Here is a 19,099-nt window from a genome sequence, read left to right on the forward strand (position 1 = left end):
ATTCGCGAAAACAGCCCCGTGGGTAACGAAAGGCTTCGGGCACGTGCGCAGAGTTGTTTGTTTTCGGTGCAAAGCAAGATCGAAAACGCTGGAACAAAGTGAGTTAAACCGGGAGATCGGTTCGGAGTCCACCGAACTTTTTAACGAACCAGGCAAGAACGCGTATTCGGCTAGAAAAATTGTTCTACTATCGGGGAAAATATCCAGAGAAATCCTTTTCATCGTATACTTTGAGGCGTTGCTCCCAATCGTAGGCGTCTTTCTCGGTAGGTGATTGTTTCCACAGTTCCGTCATGGAAGGACGTATCCTCGACAAATTCTATCGGCGTCCATGGGGTTTTTCTGTCCTCGTCTGGTCGTTTGCGCGGCTATTCTAGCTGGCTGCCGACCAAATGTGTTTTACGAGCCACCGAACAGTTAGGCTACCCGGGGCCATGGAAAGCCGAGCAACACCGATTTCAGCGGTGCACGAGAAATTTCGTGCGGTTTCCCCTCGCGTAAATACGCCGCGTTTACCACACAAACGAAGATCAATTAAACGAAACGCCACCTTCGCGCGCGTAATTGAAAATATATTTACGAAAATACGGTTATTATATCGGATTTGCAAGTCAGATTGCTCATTACCGCGCCCCCGGGTCGGCGCACGGCCGACAATTTTAAAATGCAAATTTCCCGCGCACGGGCATAAATTCGCGTCCGACAGCTGACGTAAATTCCGGGGCTACCCCCGAGTCTGCTTCCGATCCGCGTCGCCCTGTGAAAAATGCAGAAACAGTCGGTGACACGCGCGCAACGCTTTCCTCGAGGCTGGTCCGAACTTTCGTTTCAAATATTCACCGTCCTCCTACGGTGTATACACAGCGTTTCACTCCTTTTAAATAAACAGTATGCGCACCTCGTCCACCCATGTGGCTTATTTATCCCCGATATTTTCAATCGGAATACCGGGAATAACGCAGAGATAGCGTCGACCTTAAGTCTCGGATCCGTGTCTCGAATTCGATACTGCACACCTCATTTGTATCCGACAGTTTCGGAGACTCTGATTAGTTAGCGCACTCGTTGCTCGTCATCCCGTGACCTATAAGGGAGCCGTTAAACAGCTGGAGGACGATCGTCGTTTCTACGATCTGATAATGGTCTGTGTTCCTCTCTCGTAGTTGGCGTCCTTCCAACCGCACGTCCTTCCACTTCTGTGACTCGTTTTTACATTATTCGGGACGCCTGTCGGTTCATCACCGGTGAGATCGAAGACACCGAGATCCAACGCTGGGGCAAGAATCGAGCTTCTAGATTCTGTCGGCGGATAGAGTTTCCTTTTCTCGTCGCTCTATTTAGAGGAAAAAGTGGGCCACTTTTGTGAATGGCCGCCTAGGACACTGCGAGTATTGTTCAATGCAGTCTCTTTGTTCGTTAACAGACTTCTTTTTACCGGAGAGCAATATTGTCCGGGTAGCCGTCATCCACGGAAACGTTTCTAAAGTCCTCCCAGTCAATGGATTATTATATCTGTCTGCGTGAGTCACGTGGTGCGGTCGTTCGAAAACGTGACAGCGTCAACGGAGCTCGTCGTTAATATTTGTGTTGGAAGGCTTCCCCGGGGAGTTCGCGGAGCCGATTATTCAGCTTTGTCCGCGAACGAACAGTATTTATTTGACGATAACAACGAAAATTAAAACAGGATCGATACAGTAGTTTGTACGCGGGATAAACAACTTCTCGTAGTTGATCTATCGGGGTGTTAAAATGTACCATGGTCGAAGACTCGGGGACGACTGCATTAGATTCCCGTTAACGGGAATAGGTCTGAACCCTTCGCATCGAACGAGAACCGAATCTAGATCCGAAAATGCGATTTTATTCGAGATTAACGATTATTTTTCGACGTAGGGGAATCGAGGCGTCGAGTTTTCGACGCACCGTACCCGTTGAGAAAAAGTATTCCGTATAAACTGCGAATAAAAAATAAATTCACCGTTCGACGGTGCTCCAATTTGGTTAAAAGTTTCGCGTGCCCGGAGCAACGTATTTCACGCTTGTCGTTGCCGCGCCAGTGTCAGGTATCACGGTGTTTCGCGAAACAATTTCCCGTTCAGGGATAAAAAATAAAAAAAAAAAAGATCGATCGATCGATAAAGCGAGCAGAGGATGCTTTTTTTTCGAGAAAACTTGTCACGATTCTCAAGCCCAGGGGTTTGATCACGTCTCGCAAGGAGAGCGGAGATTTCCTTGCAATTTTAATCGGAAGCGTGTTTAAAAAATTAAGACACGAGTTTGTCGATAATCGCGATGCGAATTCTCTCTGGAACTTTGCGTAAATAAACAATACAATTATTACGTTTCGTCGATGTGTTATTTCTAAATTATTTGCTCCCAATTTTGGGGGATTAGAAATTTAAGCACGTTCCTCGGACTTCCAGACGCTTTTAATCGTCTCTTTCGACGACTCGATTCAGAGAGAACCGGTTACCTCGATCGTCTTAACGTTATATTGGCTCCTTGCGTCGATCCGGCAAAATGAACGCGACCCTTCCGGTGCGCGGTCTTGATTAAATAAAAATTGCCGTTCCCGAAAAGGGTCGAGTAGGGCGAACGAGGAACTGGAAAGGGAGAGGGGACGGTGGTGGTGGAAAGTATAAAGTAAGGGAGAAGTTAAGGCCATCCCGTTCCTTTCGAGACGAGATGGACACGAACCAGCCTGGGCACAGCCGGATATTACAACGATAAGGACACTCTACTTTGTCCGAAGCGTATCGCAGAAATTGCCACTGAGAATCGGCAAGTCAAGTAATATCGTTGTCGGGGCATCGGATGTGAAACGTATACGTCGACCCACGGGAATCGGTCGGTAGAAACGTATTCGATCCGCGGATGCCGTTATAGCATTTTCATGGGATCCGGTTTACGACGGATAAATAACATCCAAAGGAAAAAGAAGCAGAAGGAACGATATCGAACCACGTCCAGTGTCAAACACTTGTATCGAAAATACTATGGGGAGCTGGAAACCTGTCATCTGGATCAAAGGGGATGTAAGGAGAATATGGACAGTATCGAGCAATTTTTCTTAATTGGAAGTCTTCGGAGGCAATTACTTTCAGAGGTTAACTTCTCGACTCTGCACGGTACTACAGTGAATGAAACATTCTCGAATTGTAAACATCGACTTTCAAAAATTTTCAAATAATCGATACAAAATAATACTGATATAATTTTGTAACCGATTACAATTTTCAGAGAGCATCGAAAAATTGTCGGTGCGAGAGAGAAATAGGTTTTTGGAATCACACCCGGCACGGAGAACGTTGAGCTTTTCTGAAACGGTATGCTCGATCGTAAACGTTAAGAAGAGAAATATGACGAGAGAGAGAGAGAGGAAAAGGATTTCGCAACGATACCAACAGAAGAGTCGCAAACGGTGAAGCAAACACAGAATAGACCTTCGACTTACACGAGAGACGAGAGATTCTTTTGAACCTGTGCCCTCTCTACAAATGACGGCCCATTTCCGGAAGTCCTTTCGCGATACGTCCGAACATTGTCGCACGGTTCGGTCCGCCAGACCTGGATGTCCTTTATGTCGAACAGTTCATTCGACGCGTCTTCTTGCGTCCGTTAGCGGTCGAACGTTTCCGGCTCGCGACCCATTTTTCGAATTTCATTTCTGCCATTGTTACCCGGGGCGACTCGAATCGGGTCGCGGAGACGAGATAAGACGGTTTCCTTGCTTTCGAATCGATTCTCTTGTCTATATTTTCTCCGATATTATTAGTATTACTCCTGATATCGATACGTCTTTGTTACGAACACAGGGTATGGATACGTTTCGCGACAAATGCTATTGAATTTTTTTTGAAAAATTCGACGAAAATAAAGAAAAGACTCGTACCTGTATCTCTGAGTGTCCATTTCCTTTCGTTCTTCGGCGATGGCCTCGTTCAGGTCTCTGTTCGGATCGATTCCCCTGGGGGTCGGACTGTTCGCTGGTAGATTGTCGTTGCTGATGAACTCCACCTCGACGTCGTCTTCGTGATACGTTTCGGTTAACGTGTACTCTCGTAGCTGTAACAAACGAGGAAACGTGGTCTGTACGAGAAGCAATTCCTGGACGCACTTTCGCGCAGTCGATACTAGCCGAATCTCCTTTCACCTCTAATTAACAATGTTTAGTTTAGACGTAGCACGAAACTTCCCATTTCTTACCAGACCCATTTTCGGGCATTCTGAAATGAATGCACGCTTGCCAACACTTCGAAACAATTTACATACGAGATCGTAAATCCCTTCTCAGGATCCTTGAAACTTCCACGATTCTCTTCTCACATTTTCTACATTTTTCCCAATACTCGATCCCAAAATGAAAAAGACTCCGACATTGGTAGGATATATTTCGCAATGTGCAAATCCAGTTGGTAATTGATTATATTTATTAATCTGTATTCACTCTCCCATATTTATTCAATATCTTAGTAATTGTGAGTTATATATACATATAGAACACTCATCTCGATAAACATCCCTTTTCTCGTATACGTTGCAAAATATTTCAGCCATTCCAGTTTCGTTTTAAACGGTTGTTTATCGGCGCGGTCCTCGCGAAACGATAATTTACCGTTTCGTGTAATCCTTTCGCGCGGAGCTTTACCAGGGCAACTGTTTTTATTTCTTTCGAAGTTTATAATAAATTTATATCGTTCCCGAGTACGCAGGCCTCGGCAGCCCAGCCAGGAAGCGCCGAGGAAGCAGTCGTTCTAAACCGCTTGAACTTCCGCGTAACGTTGCTTCGTCATCGCTTTCGAAATTTGTATCGACGTAACACCCGGGTCCAATAGCCACCCGGCCCCAAGTGAGCTCAGCGTTGAACTTTGTGCATTCTCGCGCGAACAAAGCGCACCTAAATTATCCGGTAATGCCGGCGGATAATAACCGGCCGAGACGAACCGAATAATCACGAAACAGAAGTTCATCGGGCCCTATAATTCTCGAACGGGAAACTCGAATCGGTGGCCACGCAATCCACTTGTCTCTTTGATATTTGGTGCTCAATTAGGCACCCAAACGATTAATATTATCTCGCAAGATAGATTTCTCAAGTTCAACAAATACGTCGAGTTTGTTCTCTCCCAAATTAAAATACAAGACTAGTTTAAACGTTTGAGAGAGTCTTACATTGAGACCGACCGATAAATTAATATAAGTATCTAACCCCTTGAAGCGATATTTTTTATTCAATCCCTTCCTTTCAAAATATGCATCACAAATGGACGAGTCTCGACCTGTAAAAGGTTGAGAAATTTTACTACAGAAACTTCCTCAGTGAATTGTACAGTTTATGTATAATAGTGCTGGCCCAAAGTACAACGTATGGAATCCAGAATCCTACATCTACTTATACCGAATTGGTTTTCGAGTACACTTCCACAGAGACTCTAGGGGTGTTAACCCAGTTAAGGCTGACGTCCTTTCAGAAATCCTTCTTCCAAGGTTTTAAATATTCTGTTTTTATATTGGATGCTTTAAACGGATGTCGTTCCAAGAGGAAGTATTCTAGGGACTCTTTCGATGTTACACGACCTACATTTTTCTTCTACTTAAATGCACAATTTTCGAACAATTTGCGGCGATATTTTTAACAATGAAAATCTGCCTTGTCTGGGTTAAATTCGATCCCATCGTCGGAAAAAAGGGTCCGTCGAAGGAAAATTTTCAAAAGCGACAACCGGAGTGCATCAGGAGCCTATTCGATAATTAGTTCCCGCGCGAAGGATCTCGTGGGACGTGCTCTATTGGGTCTCAGACGCGATTCATCGGGTCGGGACGATCGGTTCGAATTACAGGCGTTCCAGCCCGTGTCTTTGATCCAATACCTTTTTTCGCCTCACAAGCGGACACGAGGACAACGGTACCCGAAGAGGAGGAAAAGTTCGCCACGGTTATCGGGGCGAACGCTCGACGAGGGTCTCTTTCGTGGCTGGGTCGTTAGCGGGATAAAAGCTCCGGTTCGCGATAACTGGGAATATTTTTCTGTATCTTATCTGCCGTGTTCCCGTCATCGTAACAGCCCCCTGATAGATACAAATAGCAGTGGCCCTCGCGTTCCGTGTTCCCGTATTGTCAAGACCGTCCAAACTTTTATCCTGGAATTTTTCACGCGACACGATACGCGATAGTTTCGAAAATCAGCTGCTGAAAACCCGTGCACAAAGTTCCCGAACTCCTATCGTATCGATAATATTTTCTGGGACGATTCAATGTTTGTGCGGACACTATGCACCTGGAACGGTGTAGTAGATCGAGGGGTTCGTGGTCAGACACCGGCCACGTTCAGCCACCTCACTCTATCGAAAATATAAAACTATGGAAAATATTTATTCAATGTTTCGATAAGATAAGCTCGGTCGGGCATTGTAGAAACAACGGTATAGTTTGCAACGAACATGCCGCGACCTAGATACGAGTGTTGAATTCAAATAATAAGATTCAGGTATCGTGCAAGCACAACCATTTCCACGATAGGTTGCATTAACACGTATAAACGAACACGAATTTTCGGGAAAGTTTTCCACCGGAATCTTTTCGCGGCTTGAAAATAATCTCGATGCTCGTGTATCTCGGATACGCGAAGGGTAATTAACTTTATCGGAGATAATTAGCCGTATCGTATTTTACAGGGCGCGAAGATAATTACACGGCGATAAGGTCTCGTCAGCGTCAGAGCGAAGGGATTAAATAGGACGTACGAAACCCTTCCCTTTATCTCTTCCGCCGAGTTTTCGAGGGTAATACGATGACGAAGTCCCAGCTTCCTCTGGAACCAACCCGCCCGTCAGGACTTTGAAACTGGGCCGAGTGCTAATTAAGGTCTAATTAATTGTTTCACGTACGGTGGCAGCCTCCAATTATGGTTTCCAATCGATTATCAGGGTCTGCGGCAGAAGTACGGGTTCGTCTTGAACGGGTACAAAAGGTCTAATGATTGCACGTGGAAAACGAACGTACTCGGATGGAGAAGCTGGACAAATTTCAAATTTTACTTACCACCGATATGTATCGACGACAAATGCACGAATAAAAACGTCCAGTGTCGAGCTACACCCGTTTTGTGTCCTTAAACTTGGGGCTCATCCTTGGTGAAGCCATTAACCACGAGTACCGCGACTTGAGTTTACAATGCGTCAAAGGCTCTCGAGGACGAGGTAGTTAACTAGAAGCACGCGTGGTCGAGCGTAGAAATTTCACAATGACGAAGCAACTTCCACGTTGACGAGGAGCCCCCCCACCGCCTAATTCCTCGCAGAAACAAAGCGACAGGAACGTCGATATTCCCCCACAGCTGCTCCTCAAAAATAATCGTGCGACCAGATGTCGTAAACTCGGTTCGAAAGGTCTTAACGCGATCAGCGATAATCTCTAATTAACATCGTTCGGAGGATGACGGTTGTCCAATTAATTGGCAATGATGGCCGAACAGATCCGTCGGACTCGCACAGGCTCGCGGCGCGAATACGAACTAGGTCAATGAGCTCATCGAGAGAGAATCTAATAAAGCCTCGCGGTTGGACTTTGTTCAAATTACGACTATTCGCCTTCGCAACGGCTCGTTGACTATACAGCCGATGGTGTTACTTCGCGAATCTCGAACAGAAAGAACCGAGTACCGAGGGATAACAATACCGTCGTAGACAGTCCGTTGCTTCGTTGCAGGACATTGAACGTCGGTGAACAAGGAGCTTCCAGAGCTCTGTCGTTTTCGACTCACCCTGTGCACCCGAGAGAGTCTCGGACACTGGGAACCGAGGATTTAGGAAATCGGGTACACGCTTTTCTCGTTGCAAATACGATACCATTCGCGCCACTTTTCTTTCGTTATACTCGAAGGTATCGAATCCTCGAGCAGACAAGAAGTTCTGGGTCAACCACGGGGAAAACGGAGTCGCGAACGGAGTTTCTGACCGGTAGCACGGAGGGTCGATATTACCAACGAAAACACCTATCTGTACGTGACTGAGAAAATTACCCCGGGCTGCGAAAATTTTCCTTCTGCAGCCCCTACGCATTTCCACCCGCACATCGCCACTTTGCGTCTACTTATTTCCTACCCACGTTCCTTGCTGAGAGATACCGAGCAACCAGGTAGGTGGTAATACGTACGAAAATCTCTTCGTACCTTTTTTCGAGACTATTTTTCCGACCTTGGATGGTAATTTCCCTTTGCGAAAGATGAAAATTTGTCTTCGATGAAATATGATCCTTGATTCGAGTCGACGTACGAAATAGAAGAATCTACTGTCCCCCGAGAGTCGAAAGACGAGCGAATCGGATTTTCTACGACCCCTCCGCGACAGTTCTCGTACTTATTTTCCATCGTGAGATATCATAAATATTTACATACGAGCTGTTACGCAACTACACGCCAAAGAGGGGTAATCTTCCATTATCTTCCGGGGTGAAGAAAGCAAAGAGCCACAGTGGAGAGAACGATGGACGCTTGTAAACGAGGAGCTCGGTTATTGTATATCCCGAAAGAAAACAGTCGATTGGCGGGGGATGAAGAGGAGAAGTTGGGAAAATCGAAGGGTGGAAAACGCCAGAGAATAAATCTCGCGCGTATTTACGAGCAGGGTGTATTTACGCGTTCATTTGCACGTAGCAACGACGAACGTTGGCGAGCAAACGGGGAGGAACGCCGAGGTTGAGTCGGGCCAGGGGGGTTGGTTGGCCTCGGGGCGTAAACACAAATTTGAAAATTTTCTCCCCGTCCGGTTTCCCGTGCAAACGACACCTCCTCGTTCATTAGTGGCCCGTGTCGCGCGAAACCTAATCTACGCGAGAATATACACCGGCGCGCCACGGAAACTCGCGAGCAAAACCAATGAATCGTGCAGGTGGCTCGAGGCCACTGGCTGCCAAGGGCGAGATGGAGGGGGAGGTCCGTGTATTTACCCTCGGCCAACTCGAACAACTCGCATAAATTTCGACGATCAGTTTTTGGGTCGGCGGCGAATCGACCCCTCGGAGCAACTTCTCCTCCCCCTTGTTGTTGTTGAGTTTTTCAGGTTTCATCGACCACCGTACGAAACGTTGCCTCTCCGATTTTAAGTTACGTTCGCAGGATAACTCGGTGTTATCGCACCTAACCCGTGCTTGCGATTATCCTGGAAAAGTAGGTTGAGCGCTACGGAGTGGTACTCGCGTTCCATGTAAGCCTCTCGCAACGGCTCTCGCTGTCCGATTTTCTCCACGATGAGAGCCTACGCTCAACTTGGTTCTCTTCCTCTCCGTTTTTAACCTACTTTTTCAGGATAACTCGATGATATTACACCTAATACACACGGCACCAGGGACCTGTAATCACCCTGGAAAAGTAGGTCGAGTGCTACGCTTGTAAGAATCCGTTCGCTCTTCGTCGCTCCTTCTCTCTACTGCCCCGAGCACTTGCCATTTGCACTCACCCGAACGATCCACGGATCGTTCGCAAACATCTCTCGCACTTGGGAACGACTTTCCCCTTTTCGACGTCGATCTTTCTCGTCGCGGCCCTTTCCCTGCCCGCCTTTTGACTTTTGCATCCGCGGTGTGTCGGTTCACGGAGCCTTCTCCTTAATTACTCCCGAGCGTCGGCCACTTTTCGAGTGTCTCGAATCGAGAGTTCTCCCGCCGCGTATTCGGTCTTGGTTGTGTTCTCGGTGTATCTCGAGCCGCTTCTTTCTTCATCGGTTTCCGCGAAAGCAACCCGGACCTAATCCTTTGCTCTCGCATCGACGAATGCAGCGCCCAGCACTTTAGGTTTTAGCGCTCGAATGCCCCCGTAAAGTTCCTACGATCGCCGTTTTCGATCGGAGGATCTCCCTTAACCGTAGACGGATTCGGTGTCCGTGTTTGCAAAGTCCACGATGGATCCTTCAATTCTCTCTTCCACGGATTCGCCCAAGTGGATGCACTTCCAGCGTGGTCGCCTGCGATGCACTGGGTGGTTCGACGAGGACTGCTGTTCGAAATATCTACCGACTCGATCGACTCGATCCTAGAGAATTTAAAAAGCTCGAAATCGTTTCGACGTTTCTGAAAATACGAGACTTGAAAATTTAAAAAGGTATTCGTGCATTTGAAGCTCTCTCGAATACGTACGATACACGAAACGATTTTTGATCGAATCGATGGGCAACGAGATATTTCGGACAGCGGTTCTTTTTGACCGACTCCGTGTGCGCGTATATGCGCGCGTGAGTGCATTTATACATAGATACGTACAGTGAGCTTCCCGGGGTGATTCTCGAGGCAGCATTGTATTTGCACGGACGTGATTTCGTGGGTGAAACGTCCGTTTGTTTTGCACCGTGTTCCGGATGCTCGATGGTTCCGCCGGAAATTCGTAATAAACACACGCGTGACACGCGATACCTTCGTTCGATGCATTTCCAATGCGTATGGAATTGGGAGCACGCTTTACGCGATAATATCGTCGCTAACGCGTGGTTCGTACGGAGTGCGTTTTATTTTAGTTCGTGAAAACGAAGCGGAGATTTTACGGTATATCGTAGTTTGCGGTGTTTTACAATAACAGGGCGGTGTAAAAAGTTCGGCCGTACTGTTATCAAATCCAATTACAGCGGTAAAGAGGGAACGAGGATTCGCGAACCGATGTGTGTAATGTACACGCATACGCGCGCACAAGTTGTACAATAATTAGAGGTGAGAAAGAACAGGGATCTCCGGGTTGGTGGTTTCAGCCGTGAGTTTAAAGAAGAGAGTAGCGCAAAGTATACGATGCGACAATAGCAAGAGAAGATCTTCGGAATCCCTTTTCGAAAAATGTGGAACTTGGTTCGATGAAATTTCGAAACGAGTTTCAACCCCTTCCAAGGTTACTAACCGAAATCCTTCAACTTCCGTACGAATATCCTCCGTAAATTTTCTGTTCCTCCTCCTGATAAACGATGCGATCGGTCCACTCGCGCGAGCTTTCGTCCAGCGTTTCGAAAGCTCGCGCGAACACGAGTTTCGGGAGTGTTATTACTTCCGAGACGGGGTTGTACGTAATGTTGCGGTCGGGTCGCGTTTCTCGAAAGTGGCCGTACAAAGTTACACGTAGGTGGATCGCGTCATCTCTCGCACGCTTTGAGAATTCGAAATTAGACGATGACGCGCGCCCTGTAACCGAGAAGAAGCGTCTTTCAGCTTTCGCTCGTCACCCAATTTCTGCCTCGAGACGATCCTCGGATGTTCACAGTCTGTCGTCGAACTCGACGAGTTTATTTATTTCGTTTATTAATAAGTTCTACTCACCTTGTACGAGTAGTACGAGAAACTATTGCACTTCTCCGGGTACGTACGTCGCAGATCCTAGCGATCGTTTCGACCGACAAACTGGAATAATCCGTGGGAGTAGCGGGAATTTTCGAATTAGCGGTAATAGGGTATCGGTAGGTTCGGAATCACGACTCGACGCGAGGAACCATTCTCCGCGCGATTCGCTCGATCGTGGCCTTTGAATAGTTCCTCGATCGACTTTTCAAACTTGAAATGTTTTCCACGGGAGTAATCGAGCTATTAGCGCCGCGAAACTATTCTCGGCTCGCGAAAGTGAGACGCGACGCGTTGACTCGATTTTAACGGTACTTTGAAGTTATAATGCGCCACCGTTTATAAGTTCGAGTGCACTGTGCGCGAACGTTGCTTCCTCGTGGATTCTCTCGATAGTTGGGCAAACCTTTCTTCGTTCACAACAGGAGTTTCACGGTCTATCCGTTTGTCTGTCTATCCGTCTATCGACTTGACGCGATAGAAAAATTTTGGAGCTCTTTTTGGTCTCTTTTTGCGCGCTTAAAGGACGCTCGTATGTTAGAATAGGGCTACAATCGGATCGTTTCCGACTTGGAGTGACACGCCAATGCATCCAGAGTGGATGCGATGTACCGTTGTTTCGAAATTAGCTTTCCACGCGAAGTAATTTCCCAAACTTGTCGCGCGTTACGAGCGACACTTTCGTTCCGACAGCTATAACGGCACTCGATGTTACCGATAAATATTTAAACATTTTTAATAGTTATCGACGCGACCGATGTACTCGAACAATGTACTCGCGACTGGGAATAATTGAAACAACACGTGCGACGATATCGAGCGTCACCGAATCTCGTTTTAATCCGTTCGATGGGGGGATGGATTCGATCGATAATCGCATCGAGAGCTATTTCGCGAGACCCGAGCGGAATACAGCATTGAAAAGTTTCCGCTCGACATTCTCCGCGTCGGTAGTTCTTTCAGCGGATAGGAAGACGACCGTAAGACCGAGTTATCGGGAAAGCATTGAAATAAAGGTACCCACCGTTCCGCGAGCATAAATCCATCAAGGAGCGTCGTAAAAAAATTTTTATACCGCTTCTATTCTACGCCAAATCCTCTACGATTCGTTCGGAGAACGACCGTTGCATTAGCAGAATCAACGTTGGTTCTGCTCATTTGCATAATTTCTCCTTCCTCTTCGCGATGGATTTCTCCTTCGAATACGGATTTTCGCCGGGAGGGAAATGTTTTGTCCGTATCCGTGGCGCGACACGCGAAAGGTGACAAGACTTGGGTTCAATGAATAACAATACGTAACAATCCGATACGGAGTTAACGTCGCAAAATTCCTATTCCCCGGTTAACTAATTCGAAACGCGACGATCCAAACGATCGGAATTTTCGACATTCTCGGGGCGGAAACGCTGGTTCGAAAAACATTTTTCGCGGACTGTCACGCAGGTTTTCCGCGCGACGGAAAAAAAAGGCTTTGATTCGGTTACAGCGGCTGCTACCGCGATCGGGAAGTCCAATCACGAAGCGGCGGCAGGGGGGGGGGGGACGGCCCCTCGACGGCGGCGGGACAGGTGGTGGAAAATTTAGTTTGCGAGGAACTCGAATAACTCGCATAAATTTTCGCGCGTTCGGTTTTCGGACGCGGTCGTCGGTCATCCGACATTACCAATTTCTATTCCGAGCCGCCACCACCGCCGCCGCCGCGGGCGCGTTAGTTTCCCAACTGCACACGCGATATGCAACTCGAACGAGTCGACGCGCCGATGCGCTCGCAACGAGTCGATGCACCCGCTAGGCCGACACCAACGGAGAACGATCGATCTATACGACGTTTCTCCCTTTGTTTCGCGGCAAACGTTCGACGATTTGGAATCGCTTAAAATGTACGATACCTAAGAATATTGACTCCGCTCTGGGATACCCCGGATTTCTTTCGAGCCATCGTACGTCGAAAAAAAAGAAGGGAGTCAGTCACTGTTTCAGCTGGATAGATCGCAACGCGAGAAATAATTTTGTCGTCCGTTGCGTTTACGATGCACCTTCCGTGAGCCTACATTGAAATTCAAGCTGGGTTTTGTTGGAATCATTCGTGCACCGTGGAAACTCCCTTTGAAGTTTCGTAGCTGAAATATATAAACAAGCTCGAGAGTTTCTCGCGTTTTGCTGCTGCTGCTGCTGGTTTTTCAGCGTTGGTTGTGTCGTTTGCTTAAACCGACACGGCGATACGACCGAAAAAAAAAACGAATACTTCGATCGCGATTACTTTCTACGCGTCCTCAATTTGTAATATCGTTTGGTCCTCTTATCGCAGAGTTGAAAACACGAGTTCCATTCGGTTGAAACTGTTTTGTACTCAAAGACTTCGAGCCTCGAGTACAGTGGAAATATTTAAGTTAATTATTTCGTTCGAAAGGAGAGGATCGGACACGTAATTAAATACGATCGAAAGAAAACTGGGTACGAGGAAACTCGGATAATTCTTTTGCCTCGATTAATCGAGCCAAGATGGCTCCCGTTCCGCTTCACCGTTCATCGTCGGTCCCGCGTGACTCGTAGCCAGCGAACGGACCTTGCGTTCTAATCAATTATCCGCAAAATGTAATTAAGTCGGTGAAATACTACACCGCGTTATTTTCCACCGCCAACGCCGCAAAACATTCGAAATTCTCGTCGCAGCGGCGGTGCCCGGGCTCTCGTAAATCTGTGGTCGGCGAGGTCCACCGTGTGTCCTGCGAGCACCATTTCTCTTCGGACGATCTCGGCCAGCGGCACTGCAGTCCGTCTGCGGACCGTATATGCACTTCCTTGTAAAACCTGGTGCACGAGCGACGCACGAGTCCACACGTGTTACCCGTTTCCGACGCCTCGTTCCGAACTTGCCCCGGCTGAGCTACTTCCGGCCGATGGCCGAACTAATCGGACGGCCAGCTGTCGGAACCCCGGTAGATTCCACGCGTTGCAAGAACGTTCGTTTTCGTCCAAACGAACTGCCGAGCCACGGGAACTCGTCGAGCCAATTTTATCTCGTCCCGAGCTTCGATTCCGTCGAAAAGCTGCGCTTCGAATCGATTCGGCTCGGAGCCTACTTTCGTGACCACGGATTCGTCGAAAAAAGTTCGATTCGAACGAAAGGAGCGTACGCCGGATGTACTCGTAATGCACTGCGTGCTCACAATGCGCAGGAAACTGAGTAACCTGGTTTATATTTAGAAGAGTTGTTCGCTGGCTGAGCTCCACTGTTCTCTGCGTGGTTCCGCAAGAGTTCCACCATCGTTCTCCTCCACCTTATCGAGACGTTTCCACGCGCGTTCGACCTTCGCGCGCGGGTCTCTGGTTTTTTCGAGAAAATTTCGAGGCACTCCGGCGTGTATCGGTCCGCGTCGAATTTGGTCGGTGCGGTGTTACGCAGACGTCAATTTGGCGAAGCAGCGTTTCGGCGCGAGATGTTATCGCTCGGCGAGAACAGCGGAATCGCTTGCGAAATAATGAAACCGTTGCCCGGAGCGAAATCGTTCCGTTGCGATCGAGGCCGGTCGTGCAATTACATTGATGCCCGAGGAATAATTGAACGCCCGGATCGATTAGAATGACAACGCGGAATTAGCGACGCGACAACAGCGCGGGTATTATTAACGCGTGCACGAGCCACCGGTTTCACCCCTTCGAGTTCCACATCGTGGCCGACGCAATTTATTATTATTAATGCATGCAAACTCTCCGAATCGCAGGGCTTTTTGTTCGCGTCCGTGACGTTTGTATTTTAACGCTTTAGGCACACACGACGCGCGCCGCCGCGCCCCCGTTCGTTCCTAGTAAATCGCGATTCGCTGATTGCCCCGCTCGAGATTGAAGTTTTTTTACTTTTTCCACCCGTTTCGTTCGTTTATCGTTGCGCCGTTACGATTTTTTTTGCTCGTGAAACCGTGTGTACCGCCGAGGGTTTCGTTTTTGCGTTTAAACGCTCGCTTCCGTTACGCGCCGTAAGAATTTTACTACACGATATAAGAGCGATGGACCATTATACGGGTGTGGACCGCTCGAACCGACCGACTCAATTATTTCTCGTAGCCAGCGAACGAATCGAAATATCGTGATCCTTCCAAATCTCGATAATTTGTAAATGTTGCGTCCACGTTTGCGATACTCCAACGTAAATCTCCATGGGGAAGAATTACTTTCTCGTTCGAGCACGTTGCTGAAAAATTTATCCACAGTTTTAACGGTGACTGAAATATTTAAAGTACCTCAAACGCATGCGCCTAGTTTCGAAGAGGTTACACAGAATACAGAACGAGATAAGCCCTTTCCTTCCTAACCTAAGCCGGGGGATAAAAGATATCGAGGATCTCTGTGCGTTTTCGAGATCGCGAACAGACAGCCCCTTTCGACGATTTAACGAATATGCTCGAGCAAGTTTTTCTCTTTCAAATTGCACGTAGAGAAAAAGGTAACTTTCCTTGGAGCAAAATGGGGTCAGCGAGAGAGAATTCTCCCAATCGTCGCGACGAGGAAAGGAAATAGGAGACAAGTATCGTTGCGCTAATCGTATTCGCCTATTGTATTTGTTTGAAAAACAATAACTCGTTGCATTACAGAGGGAGCTCTTTGCGAGTGTTCTGAACGCGACGCGTTCCTGGTAATTTCGCGATCTAACTAGGATCGTCCACCGATTCGAGTTCCACCACCGTTTCGGGAGAAAAATACTGTTGGAATATCAAAGAATCGATCGTTTCGAACATCGCGCCACGCGGAACAGCAATACGAGGGAATAAAATCGGGCGAGACAGAAATCGGCAACAAAGAACGCATTATATTAGCTTCTCCGCTAATATTTTACTCTCTACTTTTTTATCTTCTCGATTCTCTTTTTACGAAAAAATTCCCTTTTCGACCTCGAACCACAGAGCCGTATTATCGGAGCGCTTCGAGTTACGAATTAACGGCATCTCTGTTCCCGTATTTAATTTCGACAATATTTTTGTTCGTTTATTCCGCCACGTGTAATTTTTCCCGTTTTCCCGTTTTCCCCGCGATATCGTTCTTTCTCTTTCCCGTGGTTCTTAATTCGAGGCGCGGCCTGTCTCGCAAAAGTGCATTTTTCCGTCTGCAGGATTGCAACTTTTTTACGGTCGAAAAACGCGTCTGCCAAGCCGACGGGAGTTCCTCGCATTCGACCGCGCGGGAAAGCTTTGTGCCCGCGCCCCGTCCGCGTCGGGGTTAGCGCAATTAATTCTTGAGAGTTTATTAAAAATAATTGCAAAAGTAATTGCTCGCCACGGAGGCGAACGTGAGCTTTTTATTCACGGACCGCGGGCTCCCCGTGCTCGTTTTCGGTCCTCGTTCTGATGAACTTTTAAATTAACTGTTTCGATTATACACGTCGACGTTCGTTTACGCGATCGAACGAAGACGAGGGACGAACGAATGGAAACGAATGCGAAGGTACCGCGTCCGTGAGTTTATCCATATTAATTCGGCGCTTGCCCCGTACGACGTAATCGATATTAAACAACGACTCTCTGCAATTAATACGTTTTTCGGTCGGTTAATTAGCGAGAAGCGTGTTACGTATAAAAGTTTCTCGTTCGAGTTATGGTTTTCGCGAAAGACAACGCCGAAGATTCAACAGGTACGCGATCGAGTACTCCTCTGACGCGACTGTTCGTTGCTCGCTGATCCTAGTTGCGCGGGTGTTATCGCGAACATCGACGATGGTACGTTATTCGTCTCAAGTGGTTTCCATCTGATTGGAAGACGACAAGGTCGAAGAAAACTACGTCATATTGTACCGTGATTAATGTTTAAGAGTAATGCAAATAGCAGGTAAACACGTGTACACGGGTACACAATCGATTCTTTCTGGAACAAAGTTAATGCGTACTTTCTCGTATTGCACCGCCACGTGCCGAGTCGTAGATTTTCCGAGGTTCCGATTTTCGCCACTTTGAAACTTCGAGCATTTTCTGTTCCAATTTTCCAAGGGTTTCCAAATTTTCTCGTCGACGGTGTCATTGTTCTCGACGTCGACGAGGACACCAATGGGGCGAGTTTTGTTCGACGTCCACCCGGTGTGACTGCCACGAAAAAGAAATATTCTTCGTTTTTGTTGCGCGTAACGAGAGGCGGCGATCGATAGGACGGTTTTTCCGCATCGGCGGGATACACAGGGTCGCGGGTCCGACATTAAACGGATTTGCTCGGGGTAAAATCTCTAATCCCTGGCAGCGGCGATAATTACCGCGGCAGTCGTTGCTGTAATTTAATAATTGCCGGTAATTTTGCGTCGTTTGCTTTCGCGCGACGAGTGTGCCCTCTCACCTTGGCGGTGCCCTAACGACCAACAGGACCGGGGAATCGTGACAAATTGCAACGACGAGCTCGATCGGCATATTTTTGGACGCGAACGGGTCAACAATGAAACCTCTGCCCGTGGAACATACATCCCCGTCTAGAAGTATTGGAACACTCGTGGAAAGCGAATTTGAAATTGTTGCAATGAATAACTATTGCGCGTGGAACCTTTTCAAGGGAAATACTAAAGGGTTTCGTCACTTAAAGGATAGTTCGAACCCTTACGAGTAACATGGAAAAGGTCCCCCTGCCATTGATTAAGTACCATCAACGAAATACACAAGCGTAAATAAAGTCGGTTACTTCGATCAGTCCTAGTTGCGTAACTTTCCCTGGGACAATAAATTAAAAACACATTATCTCTTAAAGTGTGAAATAACAAAAAACAATGTTAACGTTTCCTTAGCACTTATTATTCGTCATGCTGATCCGAGGGCTCTTCGAATATTTTGCGTCATTTGAATTCGGTTTAGATTTCGCATCGGAATCTTTAACTACTATTTGTGTCCATTCTCGTGTATTATCTACGGTGTAACAAGTACGCGCTCTACCACTATGTTTGAAAATTTCCGCGTTAATGACCCAATAAAAGAAATGTTTGATCGGTTAATGCAATCTGATAAGATTCTCTGCAAGAAAAGAACAAACACCGTTTACGCGAATTTGCAAAGAAATGTGAAACGATAAAACTCGAGACCCTCGACATGTTCGGCATCACAAACGAAAGAGAATTCGATACGAGCGGAACCAAGTGGAAGTAGATTAGAATCAATCATGTCGCGTTTCGTCGTCTTCTTGGTGCTTCTTGCTATGGTGGCAATTATCGGTAAGTTCTGCTTTTTCTACGCTATTCAATTTATTGTCTCGAATCTCTTATCGAGAGACTTGATGTCGACCAAATGTCAACTTGGCTTTGACATTTGTTAAGTGTTCTGGGTTACGCGAATCTCTTACTGTCTTTCAGATGCTAACAGTAACGAACATCACGGTTCGCACACTCATGATCGGAACAACGACGACTCGGATTGCGACGACTCGAGCAGCGATAGCTCGAGCAGCGACAGCTCCAGCAGCGATAATTCGAGCGACAACCGGAAACACCACGGTGGATCGAAAAACCATAAGTGTCAGAAATACGAGTACTGGGCACAATGCGGAAGACAGTGCGAACCAACTTGTAATAACAAATCGCCTAATCATCATTCTTGTCAACAATCGGTAAAGTGATCCACAGTGTCTGGAACTTTGCTGGAACTCGGTGTTTTATACGATACTCGTCTGTTTCAGCAATGCACTGCCGGCTGCCGATGCCAACAAGGTTACGTCAGGAATAACGGTCACTGCATGAAATCAACGGACTGCAAATCTTCCAATAAGTGGTAGAACATCTAGTGCTGCGCCCTGTTTGAGAACTTGTATACTTATGTAACCATATATTACGTTT

The 19,099-nt window shown here is 47.2% G+C and overlaps 2 protein-coding genes across 4 annotated transcripts in view; one reads left to right on the forward strand and one right to left on the reverse strand.

The window, feature by feature from the left end:
• LOC143145799 (spondin-1) overlaps positions 1–19,099 on the reverse strand; it is a 175,156-nt gene that overhangs the window by 6,490 nt on the left and 149,567 nt on the right. For all 3 annotated transcript variants that reach the window (XM_076309533.1, XM_076309532.1, XM_076309531.1), the window contains one exon: positions 3,893–4,065. In XM_076309533.1, the coding sequence (XP_076165648.1) occupies positions 3,893–4,065 (173 nt within the window). The remainder of the gene's footprint in view (positions 1–3,892; positions 4,066–19,099) is intronic.
• LOC143146212 (uncharacterized) lies at positions 18,316–19,065 on the forward strand. Its single transcript, XM_076310297.1, has 3 exons — positions 18,316–18,481; positions 18,620–18,873; positions 18,943–19,065. Exons 1-3 carry the CDS (start codon positions 18,430–18,432, stop codon positions 19,036–19,038), a joined length of 402 nt encoding a protein of 133 aa, XP_076166412.1. The 5' UTR covers positions 18,316–18,429; the 3' UTR covers positions 19,039–19,065.

Source organism: Ptiloglossa arizonensis, chromosome 4 (assembly GCF_051014685.1).
Source record: "Ptiloglossa arizonensis isolate GNS036 chromosome 4, iyPtiAriz1_principal, whole genome shotgun sequence".
Lineage (NCBI taxonomy): Eukaryota > Metazoa > Arthropoda > Insecta > Hymenoptera > Colletidae > Ptiloglossa > Ptiloglossa arizonensis.